Here is a 24,875-nt window from a genome sequence, read left to right on the forward strand (position 1 = left end):
CCCCATGGCCTGACATAGGGCCCCCATGGCCTGACATAGGACCCCCATGGCCTTCTACATAGAGCCCCCATGGCCTGACATAGGGCCCCCATGGCCTTCTACACAGGGCCCCCATGGCCTGACATAGGGCCCCCATGGCCTTCTATATAGGGCCCCCATGGCCTTCTACATAGGGCCCCCATGGGCTGACATAGGACCCCCATTGCCTTCTACATAGGGCCTCCATGGCCTCACATAGGGCCCCCATGGCCTTCTACATAGGGCCCCCATAGGCTGACATAGGGCCCCCATGGCCTGACATAGGACCCCCATTGCCTTCTACATAGGGCCCCCATGGCCTGACATAGGGCCCCCGTGGCCTTCTACATAGGGCCCCCATGGCCTGACATAGGGGACTCCATGTTCATCAACCGAGAAGCCTCAGCCTGGCCCCAAAGACTCCTCGCTTTCACTCTGGATCCCAGGAACAAAGGACATTTTCAAGTCCCCAAGGATGTGAAAACATTTATATCCACCCTGATGTTCTCGGTCCAAATTAGCTTTGGAAGGTCAGGGACCAGAAGGAGAGGCAGGTCACGGACTGAGCCCCAGGTCACGCTGCCCAAGGGTACATGCACACGTAGACACACAGACACATGTACAGACACCCTCAGATATACACACACACCCATGCACAATCACGAATACTCATACTTACACACACACACACACAGAATGCACACATCCATGCACAATCACGAATACTCATACTTCACACACACACACACACACAGAATGCACTCAGGGCCACAGTGCAGAAGCAAGAGTCTAGACCTCAAGGAGAGTCAAGGCCTGGAGACACCCAGGTTTCCTTCCGGAAGTTAGTGCCCTCCCCCCAGGAGCTCCCAGAGGTCGACGGTCACTGTCACTCCCAGGGCAAGGCGTTGGGATTCTCCCATGACTTTCTTACCAGTCTGAGAGCCAGGAAGCAGAAGTCTCCAGAACAGGGCCCATGTGCCCTAGGGAGCCCACCTGTGGGATGGGGTGGCATCTACAAGCACCCTAACCCTAACCACGACTCCCCAGCAGCTGCCAGAACTGCGTCCTCTCACGGGAGCCAGGGGGCACCTGCTGCCCACACCCCGGGCCCCTTTGGACGTGCTCCCCGCGCTTTCAACTCACCACACCCCTGGGGTCTGTGCAGAGCAGGGGGGATCCCAAGGGAAGGTCTGGGGGTGGGCTGGTCGGAGTCATCATCAGGAACTTCAGGCTTACGCAAACGAACCACTTCTGGGTCCCAGAGGGGTAGTGTGGACCCACCACCCGAGCTGGGCCAGAGGCACACACCACTGTCCCTCCAGCACGCTGGGTCTCATTGTCTGAGGGTCTGGGTGTCTGAGCTCAGGCCTCTGCTCCAATCTCTTGTCTCCAGCTCTCTGCTGCCCCCATGTGGCTTCCTCAAGAAAGGCCGGGCTGATTGACGCTGCCCCAGTGCCAGCCAGGAGCCCCTTTCCGACAAGCAACGTCTTCCGAAGCCTGAGCCCTGAACACCCCAGACCCTGTCCAAAGCCCCTCCCCAAACACCCAGCCTCCGCCTTGCAATCTGGAAGCTCAGCAAACCTCTCTGCTCCCAACAGGAGTTACATCCTGAGGAGGACAGGGGCCTCCCTGGGCCACAGAGGGCTACCCCACTCCCCTCTGCCTGCTTCCCGGCCTCCCTTCCCTCGGCTTCCCACCCAGGCTTGCCAGCAGGCAGGAAGGAAGCTGTTCATAGTGGGGAGGGTGGGGCACTTCCAGCTCACACTGAACAACCCCGGGTTGGGCTATAAAGAGCAAGGGCCTTCCGCTCCTTCCCCCTCCACCCGCCACCTTCCACAGCCCCTGCACACACCCCAGGAGCCAGGCCCTTCCCTCCCCCAAGGTCAGCGCATCCCCCAAGCCCTGCGCAGCTTCCTGCTCCAAGAGGGAAGTCAGGAGCAAGGCTTGTTGCCTTCTGAGGGGGCAGGAAGGGCCAAGGGCCTGGCTACTCACCCACAGAACGTCTGTCACCCTCCCGGACCAGGACTGATGGGGCTGGGGCTGGGGGCTGGGCTGCCCCCCGCCCCCGCAGTGGCAGAAAACACTGCCACTGTCAGAGACCGAAGGACTGGATTCCCAAACAGATCCTCTGCTGGATTCCTTTCAACAGATTCCAGCTTGAAATACCATAATTTGAAATTAAAATTCTTGGGAATTCCCTGGCAGTCCAGTGGTTAGGACCCGGTGCTTTCACTGCGGGGGCCCAGGTTTGATTCCTGGTCGGGGAACTAAGATCCTGAAAGCCGTGCAGCGTGGCTAAGAAAAAGTTAATTAATTAATTTAAAATTCTTTCCTACCGGTGGAAACTTCAACTCTGCGGGTTTTGAAATTATTGTTTTTTCAGCAATTACTTTTTTTTTTTTTTTCTGGCCATGCGGCATGTGGGATCTTAGTTCCCCTCAGTTCCCTGACCACGGATAGAACCCCGCACCCCCTGCAGTGGAAGGGCGGAGTCTTAACCACTGGACCGACAGGGAAGTCCAGCAGTTATTCTTTAAAATGCAATAGCTAAGAAGAGTAGTCAGCCGCTGAGCCTTAATGCCCAGTGGGGATGGCTGGCAAAGAGAAAGGCAGGGCCTGGGGAAGGATGGGAAAGGCCCCATCCCAGAAGTGGAAGCGTCAAAAACCGTCGGGCATGCCAGAGTCCGTTTTGATGAAAGTTAAGACACGCGGGGCAGCGCCCGCCAAAACTCCAGGAAAAGCGGCCAAAGGGAAACCTCCTTGTGGTAAGAGCCTCACCTCTGATTCTCTAGCTCTACTTCCTCTCCCTGTCTTCCTAAAACCCCTGCTGTGGCTCCCTCTACCCAGATCCCCACCAAAATTTCAGGGCCCCCTGGTCCCCGCCATCAGTGCAGCTGCACTGAACTGTCCCCAGCCTCTCTGTGGCCAGAGAAGGGCCCCTCTTGCCTCCTTCACCAGCCCACCCCGTGCCTTCTGCCCACCGCGACCCGCCAGCCTCGCTGACTCCCTTCTCAGCTGCCCCTCTCCCACTGCCCCGGAACACAGTTGCGGGCCCCCGGGGGGCTGCACACTTCTGCAGCTGAACAAGCCGATGTTCACAAAACACCTGCTTGGGGCAGGAGGTGCAGGCCCGAGGAGAGCAAATGAGCAGAACTTGCCCTGTGCTTCCAGAGCACACAAGTTCATCTGGAAGAGAAATCGGACAGGGCAAGCTGCCCGAGAACCGCCGCTGGGAGGAACCAGAGCAAGAGATATTCCCGTGGCCTGGGGAGCCTGGAGAAGGGGGCTGGAGGAAGGCCTCACAGAGGAAACATAGCGGGGCCGTGTGCTGGTCGGATCCTCCAGGAAGTACACCAAGAAGGAATTGGAAGCATAGGAGATTCATGCCTGCGAAAGATAACGGGGAGGGAGGGAACGCCTCTGGAACAGGATGCAGGTCTGACACCTGTGAAAGGAGAGGTGGGGGGAGGACCGGATGGGAACAGCCTCAGACCACAGGGAGCCCTGAGATGGTCTCATCAGGCCCACAGGAACGCCGCAGGAAGACCACCTGGAGAGGCCCCTGGCGGGCAGCGACGTGAGCCCACGTACCTCGGGGACTCAGGGACTTTCTGAAGTCTTGGGGGAGCATGTGGTCTTGGGTTGACTGCTGGGCAGAGTCTGAGGGCATTATACCTGCATCTCCTGCAGCAGGTCCTCCTGGGCTGCCAAGGCTGGGCCATGAGGAAGGAAAAGAAAGATCTCCTTTAGTCAGAAGGCTAAGGGAGAGGAGGAGGGGGCAGCATAAGCAAGGGCCCAGGGGCAGGAAAACACAAGGGCAGTTTGAGAATCTGTGAGGAAGCCCATTTGTCTAGAACAGAGGGTATGAGTAGCACATCTGGGAAATTGAGGGCTGGGCCAGTGTGTTGACCTTGATTTGAAGGTCTCGGGGGAGCCAAAGCATGACGTTAGCCCTGATTTCGAGATGAATCTGGCCGTAGTGTGGAGCGCGGATGGGAGGGGAGACCCCAAGGTCCGGAGTCCACAGGGAAGGGCTATGGTCAGTGCTGCAGGCGAGAGGTCGTGAAGACTTCAGCACCTGATGCTTGTTGCCACCTTGTCCCAGGGGAGGCCAGCCACAGCTCCATGAACTGGAATCCGGAAAAAGGAGTCATTCTCAGTCACGTGCGTGTTAGGTGGTGGCTGAATGGGAGCCAGAAGTGGGGTCTGTCTGCCTCAGCGCCTCAGGCATGGCGGGGAAGAGTACCTGAGAGCTAGGCGCCTGGCTCCCATCTCCTGCCTCCCTGAGAAAGGAAGGCGAGCGGGGTGGGGCCTTGGGCTCCAGGGCCATGGCGGGCAAAAGCCGGGATGAGCACAGGCCCTGTGCTTCCACATTTCACCTGCCCCTTGGCTGATGGAGGGGCAGCCAAGTTTTCTGGAAGCCCAGGAGCTCAGGCTTGTCCGTGTCTACAAAGCCCCCTCACCCTCCTGCCTCCAAACTGGCAGACCCCACCTTCTTGGTGTGATCCCAGAGCTCCCAGCACAGCCCGTTCCTTCCGGCTGGTCCGCCTGCCCGCCCCCCACCCAGGCCCACACCAATCATATCCTCCACTGCTTTTCAAAGTAGTCCAGCCAACACAAATCTACATGTTTGTTTGTCTGCCGGTCTGCCTCTCCCTGTCTCTGCCTATCCCAGTCTCTCAACTTGCGTTTCTTTCTCACAGTTTCTCTTAGTCTCTGTGGTCTCAAATCCGCCAGGCTTGGATCCCTGTAGACCCAGGAACCCCAGCTCATGGCCTTTCTCCAGCCCCTAGATGGCTTAGAACTACAAACCCCAGCATGCACTACTCCTTGAGGTGCCTGAAGAGTGCCCATGTGTACCACTTGCATTCTGGGAATTTAGTTTCCCTTCACCCCCACCACCCCCACCCCGCTCTTGCTAGGGCCCCAAGATTTCCCCAGTGGTCAGTCTCTGCCCCAGCCCTGACTGCTGGGTCTGCCTGCTGACCGACCTCCCCCAGGGAAGCATGCGTCACGGTATGACAGGGTGGGCGTGGAGGCCCTGGGTGGTAGCTTCCTGCCCTTTTGTGTCCCCCACTTGAGTCACAGGGGGCGGGGGTTCCAGGAAATTGGGGCTGGGATGGAAAGGGATACCCTAATGCCAGACCCAAGGACAAAGGGTCACGGTATCCTTGCTGAGCCTGTACCCCCAAGAACCCCCGAAGACTCAAAGGTAGGGGTCCAGGAGCCCTTAGATGTAGGGAAGGTGGTGAAGGAGGGCACCGGGGTGACCCTAGAGGTCCCTGTGGTCACTAAGAGCAGGGACTCATCGCCAGCCACTGCCCCAGTGCCCCCCTTCTGTCTGACCCCTCAGGGCAAGGCCAGCAAGGGTGAGGTGGAAGACCTGCCCTCTGGTCAGATACCACAGAAGGGTCTTGCTGGCGCTCTGGCTAGCCCACCCCACCGTCCCCCTGCACCCCAGCTCCTGCACTCGGGCCCCAGGGGTCTGCCAGCACCTGGGTTCCCACTTATCTTCCCTCGTCCTCAGAGCGGAACCCAGGCGTCCGGCCCTCCACCCTCCGGGCCTGCGGGCATGGAGCCGAGGCTTTCGAGCCTCCCAGCCGGGCTTGTTCCTGTCCCATTGTGTGTGGGACAGGGGCGGGGCGAGGGCCAGCAGTGGAGAGCCCCCTCCCACTGCCCCCTCCCCTTCCTAAGGAAAAGGCTGAGCCTGTGCCGGGAGCCACAGAGCAGACGCGGCCGAAGCCGACATGGGCAACTTGAAGAGCGTGGGCCAGGAGCCCGGGCCACCCTGCGGCCTGGGGCTAGGGCTGGGCCTCGGGCTGTGCAGCAAACAGGGCGCGGCCTCCCCAGCGCCCGAGCCCAGCCGGGCACCGGCACCCGCACCCCCGCCCGCGCCAGACCACAGGTGAGGGCTGCGGAGGCTGGGAACAGGCGGCAGAGGGGCAGGTCAAGGCCTAAAGGCCCAGCTTGGAAGGGCTGGAGCCTGCAGCCCAGGCAGGAGGGCCAGGTCGCCCACCCAAACGGCTGTCAGCGTGGACAGAACAAGGTGGTCAGGGAGGCTCAGACAAGAGGCCGGGATCCAGGCCGGCAGGCGACAGGTGAAGGTCGGGGGTGAGGGTGCCAGCTCACCAGGTGCGAATGGCCAGGGTTTGAATGCTGCTCTGCTGCCAAGAGCTGTTCGACTTTGAGCAAGTTACCTAACCTCTCTGAGCCTCCGTTTATGCAAAATATGGAGATAGCAGTACTTGACCCCATGGAGTTGCTGTTAAGTTTCTAGTTCACGGCAAGACCGACAGACAGCCATGATTATTTAACAGGAGTGGAAAGGAGCTGGGGAGAGGTAGGTACAAGGGACTGAGAGGACGGGGGAGAGACTGAGGCCCTCGGGAGGAACTGTGAAGAGAGAGCTGCTAGGCCCTTTTCCCCTGCTCCAGACCCCTCCTCCCACTGGCCATCAACCCCCAAACGGACCCTGCAGCCCCAGACCCCAGCAGGGGCGCCCCTGGGGCAGAGGTCCCTGGAGAGAGTAAGGACGCAGCCCGAGGCCAGGTGGGGTGACAGGCCAGCCGGGGTGGCCGGGCTGCAGGCAGCTCTGCGTGGAAGGGCGAAGGGGCCGGGGGCCTGGCCGCACAGGCGCGCGGGAGGCCTGCGTCCCTCCCTTCCTCCCCGAGGCTGGGCTGGCAGCCCTGGGAGGAAGTGATAAGGCCTCTGAGGCCGGAGGGAAATCTGGGCTGAGGAATCCCTGCCGGGGCTTCCTGGGGCTCCGTCCCCTCCAGGCCGGGCTCATCTCAACCTCAGGGGGCTGGACACCCCACGTCCAGAGGAGGCAGTGGGGATGAGGACCCGGCCTCGGGCCAGGGCCTCAGGATCCCAGCGCCGCAGCCCCGGGAGCCCAGGGTCTGGCTGAGCGTCCAGAGGAGTGCGGCGGGCCTGGGTGGAGAAGCGGCAGCTCTGCCCGTGCGGCCCTTGGCGAGATCCTTCACTTCGCTGAGCCTCAGATCTCTCACCTGTAAACGGGGTGCAACATTGCTTACCTTCCAAGGCTGTGGCAAGGGCTGGGAGGAAGGGTGAGCCAGCACGTGGCAAGCGAGCAGGCAATCACTGGACGCTCAGTGCTGGCGGAGGGGTCTCTGGGGCACGTCCAAAGGGTCACACACTTCTCTCCCATGACCCCAGCCCGGCTCCCAACAGCCCCCAGCTAACCCGGCCTCCAGAGGGACCCAAGTTCCCTCGCGTCAAGAACTGGGAGGTGGGGAGCATCACCTACGACACTCTGTGCGCGCAGTCACAGCAGGTAAGGCCTGGAGCCCCCCATCTCCCAAGTCAAGGTCAACATGGCTGAGGCCCGTCCCCTCAAAGGGAGAGGAGACCGGGAAGAGCCTGACGAGCTAAGGAACGTGCACTCTCAGCCTCCCTAGCCCAGCCCAACCTCCCGGCTATTTCCAGTCTTGGGGGGGGCCCAACGCACACCTCCCGGGACCCTCCCTCCCTCTGCCCCAGACTCTGCCTCCAGGCCCTGCCCCCCAGCCCCGATCTGGTCCTGATCTGATGCTCCCTGCTCTCTCGGCCACCACCCCCCACCCCGACCCAGGACGGGCCCTGCACCCCCAGACGCTGCCTGGGCTCCCTGGTGTTTCCAGGGAAACTGCAGAGCCGACCCTCCCAGGGCCCTCCGCCCCCTGAGCAGCTGCTGAGCCAGGCCAGGGACTTCATCAACCAGTACTACAGCTCCATCAAGAGGTAAGCCCTCCCCCGAGACCCGCAGCCCACCCTCGGCCCTGGTCCTGCTGAGACCTAGAGGCAGGTGGCCCTTCCCCCGGGGCCCCTCGCATTCCCCCCATCCCGGTACCACGTGGGGCCGGAGCTCAACACCGCCACCCTCGCCAAACCCTCACCAAGCCGGGGGGCCCTCCCCCGCCCACGGCTTCCTCTTGCTCCCCTCTCCTCCCCAGGAGCGGCTCCCAGGCTCACAAGGAGCGGCTTCAGGAAGTGGAAGCCGAGGTGGCGGCCACAGGCACCTACCAGCTTCGTGAGAGCGAGCTGGTGTTCGGGGCCAAGCAGGCCTGGCGCAACGCCCCCCGCTGCGTGGGCCGGATCCAGTGGGGGAAGCTGCAGGTGTGGCTGGCTAGCCAGCACCCAGTGTGGGGACAGGGGGACACAGGAGAGGAAAACATGGGGTGCGACGGCTCCTGAGGCTTCCCGGGGGGTTCCCGAGCAGTGGGGAGACCCCGCCCATTCCCTCTACCCCAGGGGAGCCCACAGCCCAGCAGCTACCACCTGGTCGTTAAGCCCCATAGCAGCGCCTTGGCTGTCTCGGGGGGAGAATCACCCAGATGGACAGAGGGACGCACTGAGTAGGTGAGGACAGCTGAGCGGTGATCCCGGGGGGGTACGGTCAGAGCAACAAGAGCAGTCTTCCAAAAAAGGCCCCCGGGCTTCCCTAGTGGCGCAGTGGCTGGGAGTCCGCCTGCTGATGCAGGGGACACGAGTTCGTGCCCCGGTCCGGGAGGATCCCACATGCCGCGGAGCCCATGAGCCATGGCCGCTGAGCCTGCGCGTCCGGAGACTGTGCTCCGCGGCGAGAGAGGCCACAACAGTGAGAGGCCCGCGTACCGCAAAAAAAAAAAAAAAAAAGGCCCCTGCTTGCCCAGCCCAGCGTCCTCACCCCAAACACACTGCTCCCTCCCAGTCCCCCGGAGCCTGGGCCTCACACCCTCCTTCACACACCCCGCTGTATGACTCAAGCTCCCGTGGGCTACTGGAACAGCCTGTGGCCCGGCTCTACCAGAAGCGAGCTGACCCACAGGGGAACTGGATCCGTGACCTTGGCCTCCTTAGTTGTAACCGGACACCAGAGAATTTGGAAGAAAGCCATGTGCGGAGTAAATCCCAAAGGAGGCGCAAATAAAATCAGAACAATCCTGCCTGACACTTAACAAAACGCTTTAAGTTGTTCAAAGCTCCAGCTCGACTCTGAACCCACCAGAGGTTCCGTATTTGACCCCGCTGTTGGCCCCAGGCCAGCCACTGTCACCGCTGCCCCTATCACCAACACGAGTCCCCTCCTCCCTGAAGCAGGAAAGGGACCTCCCAGCCCCTTGCTGGGACCTCCACCCCCCCAGTCAGGATGACTCCTGATTGCTTCGGAATGTCAGGATGGGCAGAGTCCCCGGGGGCCCCCTACTGCAGCCACCCCCCTTCCCATCATCAGTGTGCTCAAGGAGAGTCAGAAGACTGGCGGGGGCCACCTGCTTTTGCATGAGCACCATGAGAAATGGGGAGCTCGCCACCCACACCCCCAGGCGGCATCCCCATCATTTGGTGCCCTGGCCCGATCATCAGTTTGACAGTGACTGGGTCCCTCCTCTGTACCAGGTGCCGAGTCAGCTTCCGTAGGGATGGGGAGACACTTGCCCCGGAGAGCAGATAAGGAACAGGCCAGACTACGCCGGGTGTGTGGGGTGCAGGGCAGGAAGGGTCAGTGTGGGTGCAAATGGTCAGGGAGGCTCCCGAGAGGAGAAAGAACCATGGTTCACAGCCTGTGACCCGCCCCCCGCAGCCTTCGAAGGCTGCAGACAAGGTCACTAGTCCCTGCCCCGCGTCCTTGCCTTCTCCTGGGGCTGATACTCAAGACCCCTGTCTCCCTCCTGTCTCCCTGCCTCGGATGGCTCAGGTGTTTGACGCGCGGGATTGCAGCTCTGCACAGGAGATGTTCACCTACATCTGCAACCACGTCAAGTACGCCACCAACCGGGGCAACCTCCGGTGAGTGCCCCCCGCCCTGCTCGAGACCCCACCCCCTCCCCCAGGCACAGGCAGTGAACTTGGGCTCTGACCAGCTCTCGTCCCCACGTCAGTTCGGCCATCACGGTGTTCCCCCAGCGCGCTCCGGGCCGCGGAGACTTCCGCATCTGGAACAGCCAACTGGTGCGCTACGCGGGCTACAGGCAGCAGGACGGCTCCGTGAGGGGGGACCCAGCCAACGTGGAGATCACCGAGGTGGGCGTGGGCAGGTGGAAACGGGGAGGCCAGCCCGAGGGCTCTGGGAGGAGGCCAAAGGGTCCAGTCAAAGAGCGGTCAGCGCAGCAGGGAGAAGAGACCTCACTGAGACGAAGGATGGGAGATGCCAAAGAAGCAGGTCCCTGAGGAGGGCACAAGGTTGGGCCCCTCATTCCCATCTCCGGCCCCTCTGCCCGCAGCTCTGCATCCAGCACGGCTGGACCCCAGGAAACGGCCGCTTTGATGTGCTGCCCCTGCTGCTCCAGACCCCAGATGAGGCTCCAGAGCTCTTTGTTCTGCCCCCCGAACTGGTCCTCGAGGTCCCCCTGGAGCACCCCACGTGAGCACGAGAGGGGCCGGGACGGGTGGAGGAGAGGGCTGCCCAGGGGCTGGCCCGGTAGGCAAGGCTCCACAGGGCTGATCCCACGCCCTCACGCCCCCAGGCTGGAGTGGTTCTCGGCCCTGGGCCTGCGCTGGTACGCCCTCCCAGCAGTGTCCAACATGCTGCTGGAAATTGGGGGCCTGGAGTTCCCTGCAGCCCCCTTCAGCGGCTGGTACATGAGCACGGAGATTGGCATGCGGGACCTGTGTGATCCCCACCGCTACAACATCCTGGAGGTGAGGACCTGTGGGGCGGGGGGCCTTGGGGACACGTATAGGATGTCGGCAGCATGGAGAATCTGAACAAGGTCAGGTCCGGTCGGCCTCCTGACCTAGAACTGCAGAGGAGGGCTCTGGAACCACCAAGGTCAGGGCAAAGGGGGGTATGTACCTGCGTGCGAAGATGCAGTGGTTTTTCCGGGGACAGGAGCTGTAACTGTAACTTTCGTCCGTTTCTCAAAGCATATTTTGACTCAAAACATGGTAAAACCCGTTTTAGAGATGAGAAATGAAGGCCCGGGGCTGAGATGTGGCCGGCCCCAGGGTCCCTCTCTGCCCTGTGGTGCCTTTGCAGGCAGGAACCTGAATCATCCCCAAGTGAAGCACTCAGGCCTCCTGCTGGCTACCCACCCGCCCTCACCCCTTCCACTCACGAGCTGGAAACAAAGATGTTCTCCACCCACCCTCCCCCGCCCCCTGCCAACCACTGCCGCGCACCCCTGCTCTCAGGACGTGGCCGTCTGCATGGACCTGGATACCCGGACCACCTCATCCCTGTGGAAAGATAAGGCAGCCGTGGAAATCAACTTGGCTGTGCTGCACAGTTACCAGGTACACAGGCCCCGACTGGCCAGGAGCACAGGGGATCGGGGCTGGAAGAGAGGGAGGCACTCAGAGACTGGGCCGGGGGTCAGAGAAAGCTGGAAGGAGTTCCCGAGTCTGAGCGCCACGGGGCGCGCCGGGCCTGTAGTCCCAGCACTGTAATTATGGGAACCTAGCTGATTAGTGCATGCTCGGTAATTCTGGCCCCCAGGGTATACTGCGTATTGCAGTTGGTGGGACCCACTGGATTCCGGAAACTCTAATTCCAGGACGAGGGCACGCTGAGCATTGTCATTGGAGGAAACTAGTGCCTGCTGAGTACTTCTATGTGGTCTCGAGAGTTTGGGCTATTTGGGTGTGGGAGGCATACCGAGAACACAGATTGGAGTTCCTTTTGCCTGCTGACCACGCGTGCCACAGTTAGGGGCGACACTGGTTCAGGGAAGACGGGAGATGTTAGGTTTGGGGTGACGGAAGCGCAGGGTCCGTGGGCTGAGTCTAAGCCCATCCCTCACCCCAGCTTGCCAAAGTGACCATTGTGGACCACCACGCTGCCACGGCCTCCTTCATGAAGCACCTGGAGAACGAGCAGAAGGCCAGGGGGGGCTGCCCTGCCGACTGGGCCTGGATCGTGCCCCCCATCTCGGGCAGCCTCACCCCAGTCTTCCATCAGGAGATGGTCAACTATGTCCTGTCCCCTGCTTTCCGCTACCAGGTGCCCACCCCACTGGCTCTTGCCCACCATGCCAGCTCTGACTGAGCAGCCCCAGGGGCCTCCAACCTTCTGTTCTCTCTCCTTACCTCTCCCTCCACTCCCGCCCCCCCATCGCTTCCCTGTAGCCAGACCCCTGGAAGGGGAGCACAGCCAAGGGCACCGGCATCACCAGGAAGAAGACCTTTAAGGAAGTGGCCAAGTAGGTTCCCTGGGAGTGCTGCCCTCCCTCCCACATACCCAGACCCTCCCCCCATCGCCAGCAGTGGTCTGGGCACTCCACCCCTCCACACCCACCAAGACCTTGCTTGGGTCACGCACCTGGGGAGGCCCCGTCTCTGTGCGCCCGGGACCCCTTCACCCCACCCTTGCCCACAGTGCGGTGAAGATCTCTGCCTCCCTCATGGGCACCGTGATGGCGAAGCGAGTGAAGGCGACGATTCTGTACGCCTCCGAGACCGGCCGGGCCCAGAGCTATGCACAGCAGCTGGGGAGGCTCTTCCGGAAGGCCTTCGACCCTCGGGTAGGACTGAGCCCAGAGGGCAGGGATCTGAAAAGAAGGGGGATTCTGCCCCCACCTTCAGACACAGCCTGGAGAACAGGAGAGGGTCATAAGGCAGGGCCCACGAGGAACCCCGGGATCCTCAGGGGTTCAGAGATCGAGTCGGGACCTGAACCTTGCCCTGCCGGGAGGACTAGAATAAAAAAAACCAGAGCAGCGCAGCACAGCTCCCCAGGACATGGTCTTCTCCTTGCCCACAGGTCCTGTGCATGGATGAGTATGACGTGGTGTCCCTGGAGCACGAGACGCTGGTGTTGGTGGTGACCAGCACCTTTGGGAACGGTGATCCCCCAGAGAATGGAGAGGTGAGGCCTGCCAGGAAAGGGGCCGCTGGGAACGAAGGGAGACTCAGAATTGGAATGGCTGGGCGGGACCCCCAACCCCATGATGGAAAGCGGAGATGCCGTGAGAGTAGGAGCATGGACAGTCCACTGGGACCCAAGGGCCTACACAAGCCACACTCCAGGCCCACCCTTGCGGCTGCCACACACACACACACACAGACACACCTGCTTAGCTGGGTCCCCAAGTCATTTCCATTATCAGAGCAAGTGTTTAATACACGGAAGGCACCTCCTGGCTGGCCAGGCACTGACAAATGGGAAAGACGGCACTTAAAGCGAGATCTCAGCTTTGTCATTTCTTCTTCTCTTAACAAAAGAAAAGAGCCCTGCTCAGATGCCAACAGAGATTAGGAAACTTCACTTTCTGAACAAATCTTGAAAGGAATAAACTGGAGTCCCACCACTGAATCCTTTACTGTTAATCACTGTCCTTCCTGCTGCTCTGTCTCTGGCCGTCCCCAGGAACATTCATTTCTGGAGCCCCTATCTGCTTCTGTTTCTAAATGCCTTCTTAGCGCTAAGTACCTCCTCAAGTCCCCTAGAGCAGAATGCTCATGGAAGCCTTCTCCCCTGCCTCGCTGCCCATTCAGCCCTGCTTCTGATCTGCTTTTTAAAGAAACTAGAGTCACTACGTTTTTTTTAGTATAAAAGTAATAGTTACCTCCATGTGACCCACAACCCCATCAAGCCAGAGAACACTTCCATCACTTAGAAAGTCCCCCTTGTCAACTCCCCAAGTCAATCCACCTCTCAATCTCCCCACCAAAGGCGACCACCGTCCCGATTCCTGTCGCCTGGTCTAGAACATCATAGAGAGGGGAGCACGGTATTCTGGCTTCTTTCACTCCCCCCCCCCCCCCCCCCGCTTTGGAGGTTCACCTCGCTGCTGAGTGACTCAGTGGCTCGTTCCTCTCCATGGCTGAGCCACGCCCATGGCGTGAACAGTTTATTTCTCTCCTTCTCTGTTGACGGACACCTGGGCCGTTTCCAGCGCTTGGCTATTGTGATTAAAGCTGTTATGAACATTTCTGTACAAGGCTTTTGTGGCCTTATGTTTTCATTTCTCTTGGATAAATACCTAGGAGTGGGACTGCTAGGTCAGTGGGTAGATGTTATGTTTAACTTTTTTTTTTTTTTTTTAATGAAACTACCGTACAGCCAAACCGATTGAACTGCACCCTTAAGTTCCGTGCGTTTCAATGTGTGTACATTCTACCTCAAATGTTTCTAAAGGGAGCAAACCTAGGAATTTGCCCTACAGAAAATGGTATATATTTACGAACAACACAAACAAGAATATTTAGAGCAGCACCGTTCATGATATCCCCGCGCTGGAAACAGTTCAAATGACTCTCAGCCGTAGAACGGATAAATACATCGTGGTCTATTGAAATGCCGTGCAGCCATGAGGGTGAACAAAATAATACAACCACACACGACAAAATACAACCACACCCAACAAAACAGATGAATCTCAAACATCACGCAGAGGGAAAGAAGCCAGACACGAAAGAATCAGACCGTGGGACTCACTTTGTATCAGCTTCAGGAAGAGGCAGAACAATTCCCTGGGCTTTTAATCAGGAGACCGGGTGGTTGGTTACCCCAGAGAGGGGGTGGGGAGTGACTGGGGTGGGGTGACACCAAGGTGACTTCTAGGACGCTGGTGACGTTTCTTGATGGGATGCTGATGACACAGGTAGGTTCCGTTTACGCAAATCTGTAAAGCTTTGCATTCATAAGGTGGGTGCTTTTCCTTGTGTACATTACACTTCAAGAAAATGTTCAAGAAATAAACTTAAGGTCGTCCGTGCTAATTACGGTGAACCTGTAGGCTCACCGTCTAAATGCGTCTACGGTTAACCCTAGGATATTATGGCCTTGCCGCGTTTTGGTTTTTCCTGTGTGAAGATTGTCGTGTGTGGTTCTAAGCTCTGTCCGTGGCAGCATAGGATACAGCCCAGCTTTCTAGAAGATATCAGTGCCACTAGGGATCAAGGCAGTGCAGGGAGACTGAGAGCCATTTCCCACCTATCAGATTGGACTGGTCACATCCAGTGTGGACAGGACTGAGGAAAGAGCATTCCTCTATCCTGATGCTACAGGACCATCTGACCACGCCACCAAGCTTTTAAACCCTCTGACTCAGCGGTTCCACTTCTAAGGACTACCCTACTGAAATACGCAAAGGAGGAAACAGGCGTATATGAGTGTTCCAGCATTGTGCCTAGACCATCCAGATATCCCCAGGCAGGGGGAAGTCTCCATGGTACCTACAAATGATGGGATGCTGTGTAATCATTCGAAAGAATGAGGTCTGGGACTTCCCTGGCAGTCCAGTGGTTAGGACTCTGTGCTTCCACTGCAGGGGACCCGGGTTTGATCCCTGGCCAGGAAACTAAGATCCCACAAGCCGCATAGTACGGCCAAAAAAAAAAAAAGAATGAGGTCAATCTTGGTGTGTTGACCTGGAAGGATATCCATGATAGGTTATTGACAAAAAGCAGGTAAACATAATATGATCTCATTTTTACTTTAAAAAATAAACTATAGAAAGTTTAACATCTGTCCATGGTACACATGCCTTGGGGGATGAGACTGGAGGGAAGGGAAGGGTAGAGTTTCTCTTTTATTACTTTACACGCTTCTGTAATGTTTTCAAAAAGCCAATACCTCTCTTTTGAAATGTTCAAAACAAATTAAAATTTAAGGTCATAAATAATAATAACAAGGGCCAGTCCAGTGTAGAATGAAATTTTGTATAGTTTGAAATAAAACAAAACTAATCGTGATGCCAACGTTTGCCCTCGCCAGAGCTTTGCGGCAGCCCTGATGGAGATGTCGGGCCCCTACAACAGCTCCCCTCGGCCAGAGCAACACAAGTGAGTAGGATGGGAGTTTTGGGGGCGGGGGGACAGGGAGACATCTGGAGACACAAAAGGAAAGGAGGGGGCTTCCCTGGTAGCGCAGTGGTTGAGAGTCCGCCTGCCGATGCAGGGGACGCGGGTTCGTGCCCCGGTCCGGGAAGATCCCACATGCCGCGGAGCGGCTGGGCCCGTGAGCCATGGCCGCTGAGCCTGCGCGTCCGGAGCCTGTGCTCCGCAACGGGAGAGGCCACAACAGTGAGAGGCCCGCGTACCGCAAAAAAAAAAAAACAAGGAAAGGAAAGGAGGTCTAAAGAGTTCTCCCACGGCTCCACACTCATTTTCCCAACGAGCTGGAGGACAGCTGAGCGGGGCCTCAGGACACCCTCTTCCTTGCGACCCCCCAACTCCAGGCCCCGGGGCTCTAAGGGGCCGTCAGTCCTGAGGTCTCCTTCAGAGACAGGAGGGGAGGCAGGGCCTGGAGGCTCAGAGACCCCCTGGGGCCGCAGCCCCGATCCCAAGCCTGTTCCGGAGACCCTGAGGCTGTCCCCTGGCCGCGTCTGGGCCCCGCCTGGTCTCCAGTCCCCTGTGACACCCCGTCTCCCTCCTCTCTTGCAGGAGTTACAAAATCCGCTTCAACAGCGTCTCCTGCTCAGACCCGCTGGTGTCCTCCTGGCGGCGGAAGAGGAAGGAGTCCAGTAACACCGACAGCGCAGGGGCGCTGGGGACCCTCAGGTCCGGGGAGGCTCGGCTAGGGGAGCCGCGGGGGAGGGGAGCTGCCTGGGCCCCCGGGGAGCGGGGGACGAGGTGGCCTCCGCTGACGGCTCCCTGCACCCCAGGTTCTGTGTGTTTGGGCTGGGCTCCCGGGCGTACCCCCATTTCTGCGCCTTTGCTCGTGCGGTGGACACGCGGCTGGAAGAGCTGGGAGGGGAGCGGCTGCTTCAGCTGGGCCAGGGCGATGAGCTGTGCGGCCAGGAGGAGGCCTTCCGTGGCTGGGCCCAGGCTGCCTTCCAGGTGAGCCCCCGGGCCCTTCCCGACATCTCGCTCCTGCCACCCTGCCCCCCGAATTCTGAGTCACTCCAGCCTGGACATCTGCTCCCGAGACCTGCCGTACCTACGGAGGCGGGGCCCTCCCCGATGCCCGGACTCGTTGGGTTCTCTGGCCCCGTCCTGTTCCTCCAAAATCCACCCTTGTTTTGCCACTGCACAGCCAGCCCTTCTGGCTGAGTCCCGAGTGGTGAGGGACGACACGGCCCTGACAGCACGGGTGGAGCTGCTAGGGCCTCTGCAGGCGCAGGCCGCAGCCTCAGGCAGGCACGGGCTGCCCGCCCCCTCCCCCATGGGCACAGAGGGAGGGGTGCAGGGCAGGATGGAGGGAGAAGGGAAGGATCAAGAGAGGGTTAGTCAGAGGCGAGGGCTGAAGCTGAGGAACTACAGGAAGTCAGAGGCTAGGCAGGTTTGGGGCCGCGCCTGGACTGGAGGGGGTCCTAGGCTAGGGGAGTACAGGAGGGGCCAGCCCAGGGCCATGAATTCCCAAGCCTGGGCTTCCTCCAGAGCAGCTCTGCCTGGTCTGGGGATCACGCCTGGAGCTGAACGGGCCTCCTTCTCGCAGTCCTAACACTGCTCCAGGGCAGCGCTGGCCCCGCCAAGGTCCCCAGGCTTGAGCTCAGCAGGTCTGGACTGATGGGAAGGAGGCGGGCATCCCAGCAGGAGGGCCGGCCAGCACAGGTGCAGTGTTTGCTGGGGAGAAGAAGAGGGAATGGGAAACAAGACTAAAGAATCCAGACAAGGGACTCGGCAGGAAGCTGGGAGTGGGACAGGAGAAGGGAGGAGAGGGCATGAGGCCTGGGGACACCACTTTAGAGACACAGGGCCAACAGGAGGAGCATCCAGCCAGAGCAGGAAGGCTCTGAGCTAAGCAGGGTGGGAGCAGTGGGGGTAGGAAGGAAGGGAGGGGGCCAGGGAAGGAAGGAAGAGATATAATACTTTACACACACAAAAGAAAGATTAACAGCACTGGTGATACGGGTGGGAGCAGCCCGTCATGGGTGAGCCCTAGATTTCAAGCTGACGGCCGGCCGGGCGGCTCGCCAGGCTTGCACCTGAGCAGAAACAAATAGGATACACACCCTCCCAGGGGTCCTGCCCCAGGGGCCCCCTCTAGCCCCTGGTGTGCAGTGCGGGGGAAGACAGACCAGTCGGAGACCCCTCCCAAGGCCACCGGAATTCTGTGCCCACTCCAGGAGCACCTAAGGGCTTTATAGAAGCATGTACTTATCTTCAGCAGACCCTAAGGAGGTGTAAAGACAGGGAGAAGGAGGCCTGCAAGCTGTTAAGTCTAGGAGTGAGAATGTGAACACAGGTCTGAACGCGTAGATGCGTTCGCTGAAGCTTCCGGTGCCAAGCTCTGTGCTCCTTGGGGCACAAGATTAACATTCACCAGGTTAACTAACGAGCGGACGTGACAAAAATACATGCAAAGGAATAGCTAACACAGCAGCCAAGGCACGAAATGGGCTGAAGGACACGATGCCATCAGTCTCAGCCTCCGTTTCGGTTCCACTCTCCCTCCTGCCCCCGGGGCTGCCTGTCCCACAGGTGCAAGCCTGAGACGGGCGCCTCTGCTCCGGCAGCCCCAGGAATGGGAGGTGGCGACTGGGGCCCCAGCAGGCCCAGCTCCATCTCCCGCATCAGCGCCCCTGAGCTGCTCGCCGCCAGGCCCTCCCTGGTGGCCAGAGGGCCTCAGCCCTCACCTCCTCACCCCCCAGGCCTCCTGTGAGACGTTCTGCGTGGGGGAGGATGCCCAGGCCGCGGCCCAGGACATCTTCAGCCCCAAACGGAGCTGGAAACGCCAGAGGTACCGGCTGAGCGCCCAGGCCGAGGGCCTCCAGCTGCTGCCAGGTGCGGCCCTGATTTCACCCTGACTCTGCTGGACCCCCAGCTCCCCCTGGGCCCGGGACCGACTCACTCAGGGGCCAGGCCAGGCTCCCCGGCTCCGGCTCTGTCTCATCTGTCCCCCGCCCCGCAGGCCTGATCCACGTGCACAGGCGGAAGATGTTCCAGGCCACAGTCCTCTTGGTGGAAAACCTACAAAGCAGCAAGTCCACGTGAGGAGGACCAATTGGCCCCACCACGCCGGCCCCCGCCCCTCGCGCCCCAGACCCTGGCTCCGCCCCCCTCCTGCCCAGCCCTCCTATAACTGCCCCCTCTCCCCACCCCCAGCCGGGCCACGATCCTGGTGCGCCTGGACACTGGAAGCCAGGAGGGGCTCCAGTACCAGCCGGGGGACCACATAGGCATCTGCCCGCCCAACCGGCCGGGGCTCGTGGAGGCGCTGATGAGCCGCGTGGAGGACCCGCCGCCGCCCACCGAGTCTGTGGCAGTGGAGCAACTGGAGAAGGGCAGCCCAGGTGAGGGGCTCCATCCCTCTGGTCCCCAGGGTCCCCTCAGGTTCAGGGTCTGGTGGAAGGTGGCCATCTCCACTCACAGGCGCTGTGCCACCTCCTGACGGGCTGGCCTTGTTGCTGGAAGGTCCACTGAGGGCGGCTCCCTTCTCAGAACTCCCTGACACCCCCCCCCCCGCAGAAGGCCACCCCTCCCTCTGGGCTCCTTTCAAAGGCTTCCCCACTCCACCCACCCCGACAGCCTAGCCCGCTCTGTAGCTGGCATCAGGTCTACCTCATGCTGCACCAGTTCCTGGAGTTCAAACAAGCTGGGTGGGGAAAGGCAGGAGCCCAGACCACCCCAGTCCAGCAGGGGCCCTCAAACACACACACACGCACACACACACACACACACACACTCACACTCACAGGGGCTGCCCATACAGGCCCACCACCACTGTTCGAGGGCCAGGCCTCTGATAAGACACCGTGAGGTGGTTAGTCCCGCTGTACTCCCCAGGCAATGCAATTCCGGCTTGGCCCCTTCCTCAGAGCACCCTGTGCCCCCCCCAGGTGGCCCTCCTCCCGGCTGGGTGCGGGACCCCCGGCTGCCCCCGTGTACGCTGCGCCAGGCTCTCACCTTTTTCCTGGACATCACCTCCCCGCCCAGCCCTCAGCTTCTTCGTCTGCTCAGCACCCTGGCTGAAGAGCCCAGTGAACAGCAAGAGCTCGAGACCCTCAGCCAGGTGGGGGCCACCCCAGTGGGGAGCAGGGGCCGGTGAGGCAGGACGAGCCAGGATGGGAGCCCACCTGGCTATCGTGCTGGGGCTTTAAGACCCAGCTCTGGAGTTCCTACTCATCTCTGAATTCTCTCGCCTTAAAGAAGCACAGAGGGGACTTCCCTGGCGGCCCAGTGGTTAAGACTCTGCGCTTCCACAGCAGGGGGCGTGGGTTCAATCCCTGGTTGGGGAACTAAGGTCCCGCATGCCACATAGCACAGCCAAAAGGATGGAAAAAAAAAAAAAAAGCACGGAGGGCTTCCCTGGTGGCGCAGTGGTTGAGAGTCCACCTGCCGATGCAGGGGACACGGGTTCGTGCCCCGGTCCGGGAGGATCCCACATACCGCGGAGCGGCTGGGCCCGTGAGCCAAGGCCGCTGGGCCTGCGCGTCCGGAGCCTGTGCTCCGCAACAGGAGGGGCCACAACAGTGAGAGGCCCGCGTACCGCAAAAAAAAAAAAAAAAAAAAAAGCATGGAGAAGGTGCTCAAGAAATGTTTGTTGGCCTGAACTACTGAGCGGGGAGAAACCCCAGGAGGCTCAGCTCCGGAGGGGTCAAGAAGGGAGGTCATCACGCAGGGCTAGCTGGTTCCAAGCTCACTGCCCCCTGCCCCCACCAGGACCCCCGGCGCTACGAGGAGTGGAAGTGGTTCCGCTGCCCCACCCTGCTGGAGGTGCTCGAGCAGTTTCCATCCGTGGCACTGCCTGCCCCACTGCTTCTCACCCAGCTGCCCCTGCTCCAGCCCCGGTACTACTCGGTCAGCTCAGCACCCAGCACCCATCCAGGAGAGATCCACCTCACAGTAGCTGTGCTGGCATACAGGACTCAAGGTGAGGCTGGGAAGCAGGGGCAGGGCCAGGAGCACACCGTGACCCCGGGATGGACCCCTCACTGGCCCCCTCCCTCCCCAACCCCCTAGATGGGCTGGGTCCCCTGCACTATGGAGTCTGCTCCACGTGGCTGAGCCAACTCAAGGCTGGAGACCCCGTACCCTGCTTCATCAGGGGGTAAGTGAGCACTGCGGGGGAGGGGGGCCGGCGGGGCACCAGGAAGAGAGTGTCTGTCCAAGCAGGGGTGGCAGAGTGCATCACGGATGGCCGAGGACAGGTGGAGGGATCGGCAGGCAGTTGCACAGGGTGAGGGTAGAAGCTTTGGTGAAGGTGTGATTGGGAGCAGGGACGCCCCACTTAGCATATCCAGGACGGGGCACCCATTTCACAACTCTGGCTAAGTTTGGGGCCTTTCATTAATTTGGACTTAGGGTCCTATCTTGAAACTGCAGTTCCCAGAGACGGGGCTGGGATTCGATCCAGCAGGCCCTGTTGCTTTTAGACGGTGTACGGTGTCCCTCCCTACATCTCTGGGGTCAGTCTGATGTTGGCAGGCAGGGTGCTTGGGAACTGGGCCCCATCCGCATTTAGTCCGGGGAGAACTGGTTAGGTTACCACAGTAACACTGAGCACTGGAGGAAAGGGAAGGATCTCAGGGTACCCCTCCCTCCTGCTGTGTTCAGAATTGCCCCATCCAGCACCCAGGAGCTGGAAGTCTCAGGTGGGACAAAGAAGTGTTCCCAGGATGGTACCAGCTAGGCCTAGTGACCCAAACCCATCCAGCAGGCTAAATTACAGATAAACTGCCAATCTAGTGAGTACAAACCAAATGCCAATGTCGAGGCTATGGTTTAAAACAAAGACACTCAGCGAACCCATGATGAACTAAAAGGCTGTCTGTCCTTCCCTCCCCCATACTTTCTATATCTCCTGAACTGAAACACCAAAACATTCTTCAATTCAAATTTAAGCTTTATTTCCTTTGACCCAACCTCCAGAAACCACAGGTCCAGGAAGTTTCTGCCAATCAGCAGAGTTCTTTTATTAAACACTTTGCGTTTACTGTGAGCTAGACACAAGCATTAACTCATTTTCAGCGGAAGTTGAGTTCTCCTCTCCCAACCCTGCTGAGGCTGATAAGAATGGGGGATATGGGGAAACAAAGTGGGCCTGATGGAGGGTCTCTTGGCTAGGGCTCCCTCCTTCCGGCTGCCGCCTGATCCCAGCTTGCCCTGCATCCTCGTGGGCCCGGGCACTGGCATCGCCCCCTTCCGGGGATTTTGGCAGGAGCGGCTACACGACATCGAGAGCAAAGGTGAGGCTGGGGCCCAAGGGAATGACTGGAAGGCAGGAGGGAGTCACACAACTTAGGGGCACAAAAGAGCAGGGGGCTAGAAGGCAGGAACCGGGTAGGAAAGAGGGCAGGGAACAGGGCCACAAAGGTGAAAAGAATTTTATTAGACCAGGGGGTCGGAGGCCTAGAGGCAAGGGCAGTGCCCTGTTGGTCTGGCTTCCTGGTGCCCAGCACAAAGTAGTGTTGGATTGGATTAACAACAAAGGGAACCCGGATGTCTGGAGAAGATGGGGCTGGGACTCAGAAGACAGATATGCCCCAGGTGGACTCTGGACTGTGTCAGAGGTCACTTAGGTGTGTCTGAGACCCAAGGAAGCTACAGGGTGTTCAGTTTGGGCATGGGGTGCCCAGGGGAGCTGGTAAATCAAAAGAAGGGAGCTTGTGACTAAGAGGAAGGTGTAGAGGGCAGGAACTGAAGGTGTGGGAGAATATGGACTTAGAGCAGGGAAGGGGCCAGACAGTCTCAGACTGCAGTGTTGGATGGTACAAAGGGCATGGAGTCAGAAGCCCCAAGCGTAGCACAGCGTCACTACTGGCCATGCCACCAGAGGGAAGTCACCATCTCCTGTGACCTTCGGCTTCTCTGTAAATCAGCGTCAGGCAGGATCTCTGTGAAAGCATCCCAACCCTCCTAGAGGCCAAACAGCTGAGTGGTTGTTTCTGCCGTAAAGGGTGGGCCCCTCAGCCTGGGTGAGGGTAGCCAGTGGGAGGGCCAGCTAGGGCTGTGTCCCCAGGAGGGGGTTGGGGGGCTCTCCCAAGCCGCAGTCATGCTTGCAGGGCTGCAGCCTGCCCCCATGACCTTGGTGTTCGGCTGCCGGTGCTCCCAGCTCGACCATCTCTACCGCGAGGAGGTGCAGGATGCCCAGCAGCGCGGGGTGTTCGGCCGCGTCCTCACCGCCTTCTCCCGGGAACCCAACAGCCCTAAGGTGCGAGACCCTGAGGGAGCAGGGGTAACCCGGGGCGCCTAGGCCCAGGCCCAGGCCGGCCCCGCCCCCTGCAGTGCGCACCCTCCGCTCGACCCAGTGGCGCTCAGACGCCCGCCCCCACTCGGCTCCACCCTCGTGCCAAGGCCCCTTTGGGTCTCACCCACCCTCACCCATGCCCCGCCCCTTACTTGTCTCCGTCCCTTGAGACCCCACCCCAGCGCACCAAGGCCCCACCGGGTGCGCTGGGTATCTTTCCCGCACCCAAGACCCGCCCTGCCCGCTCCCCCCGGGGCCTGCCCTTCCCTGCCTGGTGCCCCGCCGGGGTCTGCCCCTGACCCCGCCTCCCCTCAGACCTACGTGCAGGACATCCTGCGGTCGGAGCTGGCTGCTGAGGTGCACCGCGTGCTGTGCCTCGAGCGGGGCCACATGTTTGTCTGCGGCGATGTCACCATGGCAACCAGCGTCCTGCAGACGGTGCAGCGCATCTTGGCGACAGAGGGCGACATGGAGCTGGATGAGGCCGGCGACGTCATCGGCGTGCTGCGGGTGCGGAGGGGCGGGGCCGGGGGCCGCCCCCACTCCCGCTGGCAACTCCGACTTGGGTTTTGATCTCCCGCCCTCTTTCCCCTCCAGGATCAGCAACGCTATCACGAGGACATTTTCGGGCTCACGCTGCGCACCCAGGAAGTGACAAGCCGCATACGCACCCAGAGCTTTTCCTTGCAGGAGCGGCATATGCGGGGCGCAGTGCCCTGGGCGTTCGACCCGCCCGGCCCAGACACCCCTGGTCCCTGAGAGCCCTCTTGCTTTCCGCTTCAGTTCGCGGAGAGAGGGGCCGTCAGACCGGAACCAGCCACCTCTCCCTCCCCTCCGAGGTGCCGTCCCACCTCTGTCCAGAGTCTGCAGAGACTGGCCTGATTCCCCGGGAATATCTCTTTCTTTGTCTAGGTCTGTTTCCCTACCCTAGGTCTGAGTAAATCTGGAAGGCCGTCTCCCAGCAGTGGTATTCCAGAGCCCTTTTGTGTTATTTAGGTGAATTTTAGATTCCCCTCACCTCTCTCGGAAGTATCTTATCTTGAAGCCTGATCTCTAAATCATTGAAATATTTATTACTGACGATTCACCATAAGAGACCAGATCAGAAGTTATGAGAGCTACTAAGATGCCTAACCCAGCGCTGTCAATCACAGTTACAGAATGAATGACAAGCTTTGTCTTTGAACCCGTGCAAACAGTGTGGAGGTGGTAATTCTTTGACAGGGAGTCCTGGAGAACAGTGGTGGCCTCCAGCCAATCACGGGCAGTTCTTCTGTGTTGCTCCCTGATCTGGACTGAGAAGCAGGTGCAGTCGTCAGCTGACAGGAGTGGGGATTCCAGGACTAAGGTCGCAAAGCTGTGCAGCACAGCCATGAGCAAACTTTACTGCTTGTTTCGGACAGGACAAGGGGCCAGACCCGCTTCCTCAGATGTCACGCCAACGTGAACTCCGAAAACGTCAGGCCTCTCTAGTCTTCCCACCCCCAGTCCCCATGCCCTTCCGCAAGTCCCATGGGAACCTAAAGTCCAGATGTGTCCAAAGAACCTACTGGGGCTTCCCTGGTGGCGCAGTGGTTGAGAGTCCGCCTGCCGATGCAGGGGACGCGGGGTCGTGCCCCGGTCCGGGAGGATCCCACGTGCCGCGGAGCGGCTGCGCCCGTGAGCCATGGCCGCTGAGCCTGCGCGTCCGGAGCCTGTGCTCCGCAACGGGAGAGGCCACAACAGTGAGAGGCCCACGTACCGCAAAAAAAAAAAAAGAACCTACTGCCTTTCGGGTCCAGCCCCTCATGGCTCCCTTATGTGCAGCTTGGCCTCCATCTTGGCTCTGCCCTCCAACGTGAGGTCACTTGGGTACTTCTTCCCAGGC

The 24,875-nt window shown here is 60.0% G+C and overlaps 1 protein-coding gene across 1 annotated transcript; it reads left to right on the top strand.

The window, feature by feature from the left end:
• The first annotated feature begins 5,755 nt into the window (after positions 1–5,755).
• On the top strand, positions 5,756–24,865 carry NOS3 (nitric oxide synthase 3). Its single transcript, XM_060021112.1, has 26 exons — positions 5,756–5,923; positions 7,195–7,312; positions 7,610–7,758; positions 7,971–8,133; positions 9,692–9,783; positions 9,876–10,017; positions 10,218–10,357; positions 10,461–10,635; positions 11,128–11,229; positions 11,741–11,935; positions 12,061–12,134; positions 12,311–12,455; positions 12,695–12,799; positions 15,653–15,720; positions 16,321–16,437; positions 16,542–16,716; positions 18,471–18,603; positions 18,731–18,809; positions 18,925–19,112; positions 19,659–19,831; positions 20,482–20,692; positions 20,782–20,869; positions 21,886–22,007; positions 22,824–22,972; positions 23,324–23,518; positions 23,606–24,865. The coding sequence occupies exons 1-26, from the start codon at positions 5,766–5,768 to the stop codon at positions 23,765–23,767; spliced, it is 3,618 nt and encodes a 1,205-aa protein (XP_059877095.1). The 5' UTR covers positions 5,756–5,765; the 3' UTR covers positions 23,768–24,865.
• The last annotated feature ends 10 nt before the right edge of the window (positions 24,866–24,875 follow it).

Source organism: Delphinus delphis, chromosome 9, assembly GCF_949987515.2.
Source record: "Delphinus delphis chromosome 9, mDelDel1.2, whole genome shotgun sequence".
Classification (NCBI taxonomy): domain Eukaryota; kingdom Metazoa; phylum Chordata; class Mammalia; order Artiodactyla; family Delphinidae; genus Delphinus; species Delphinus delphis.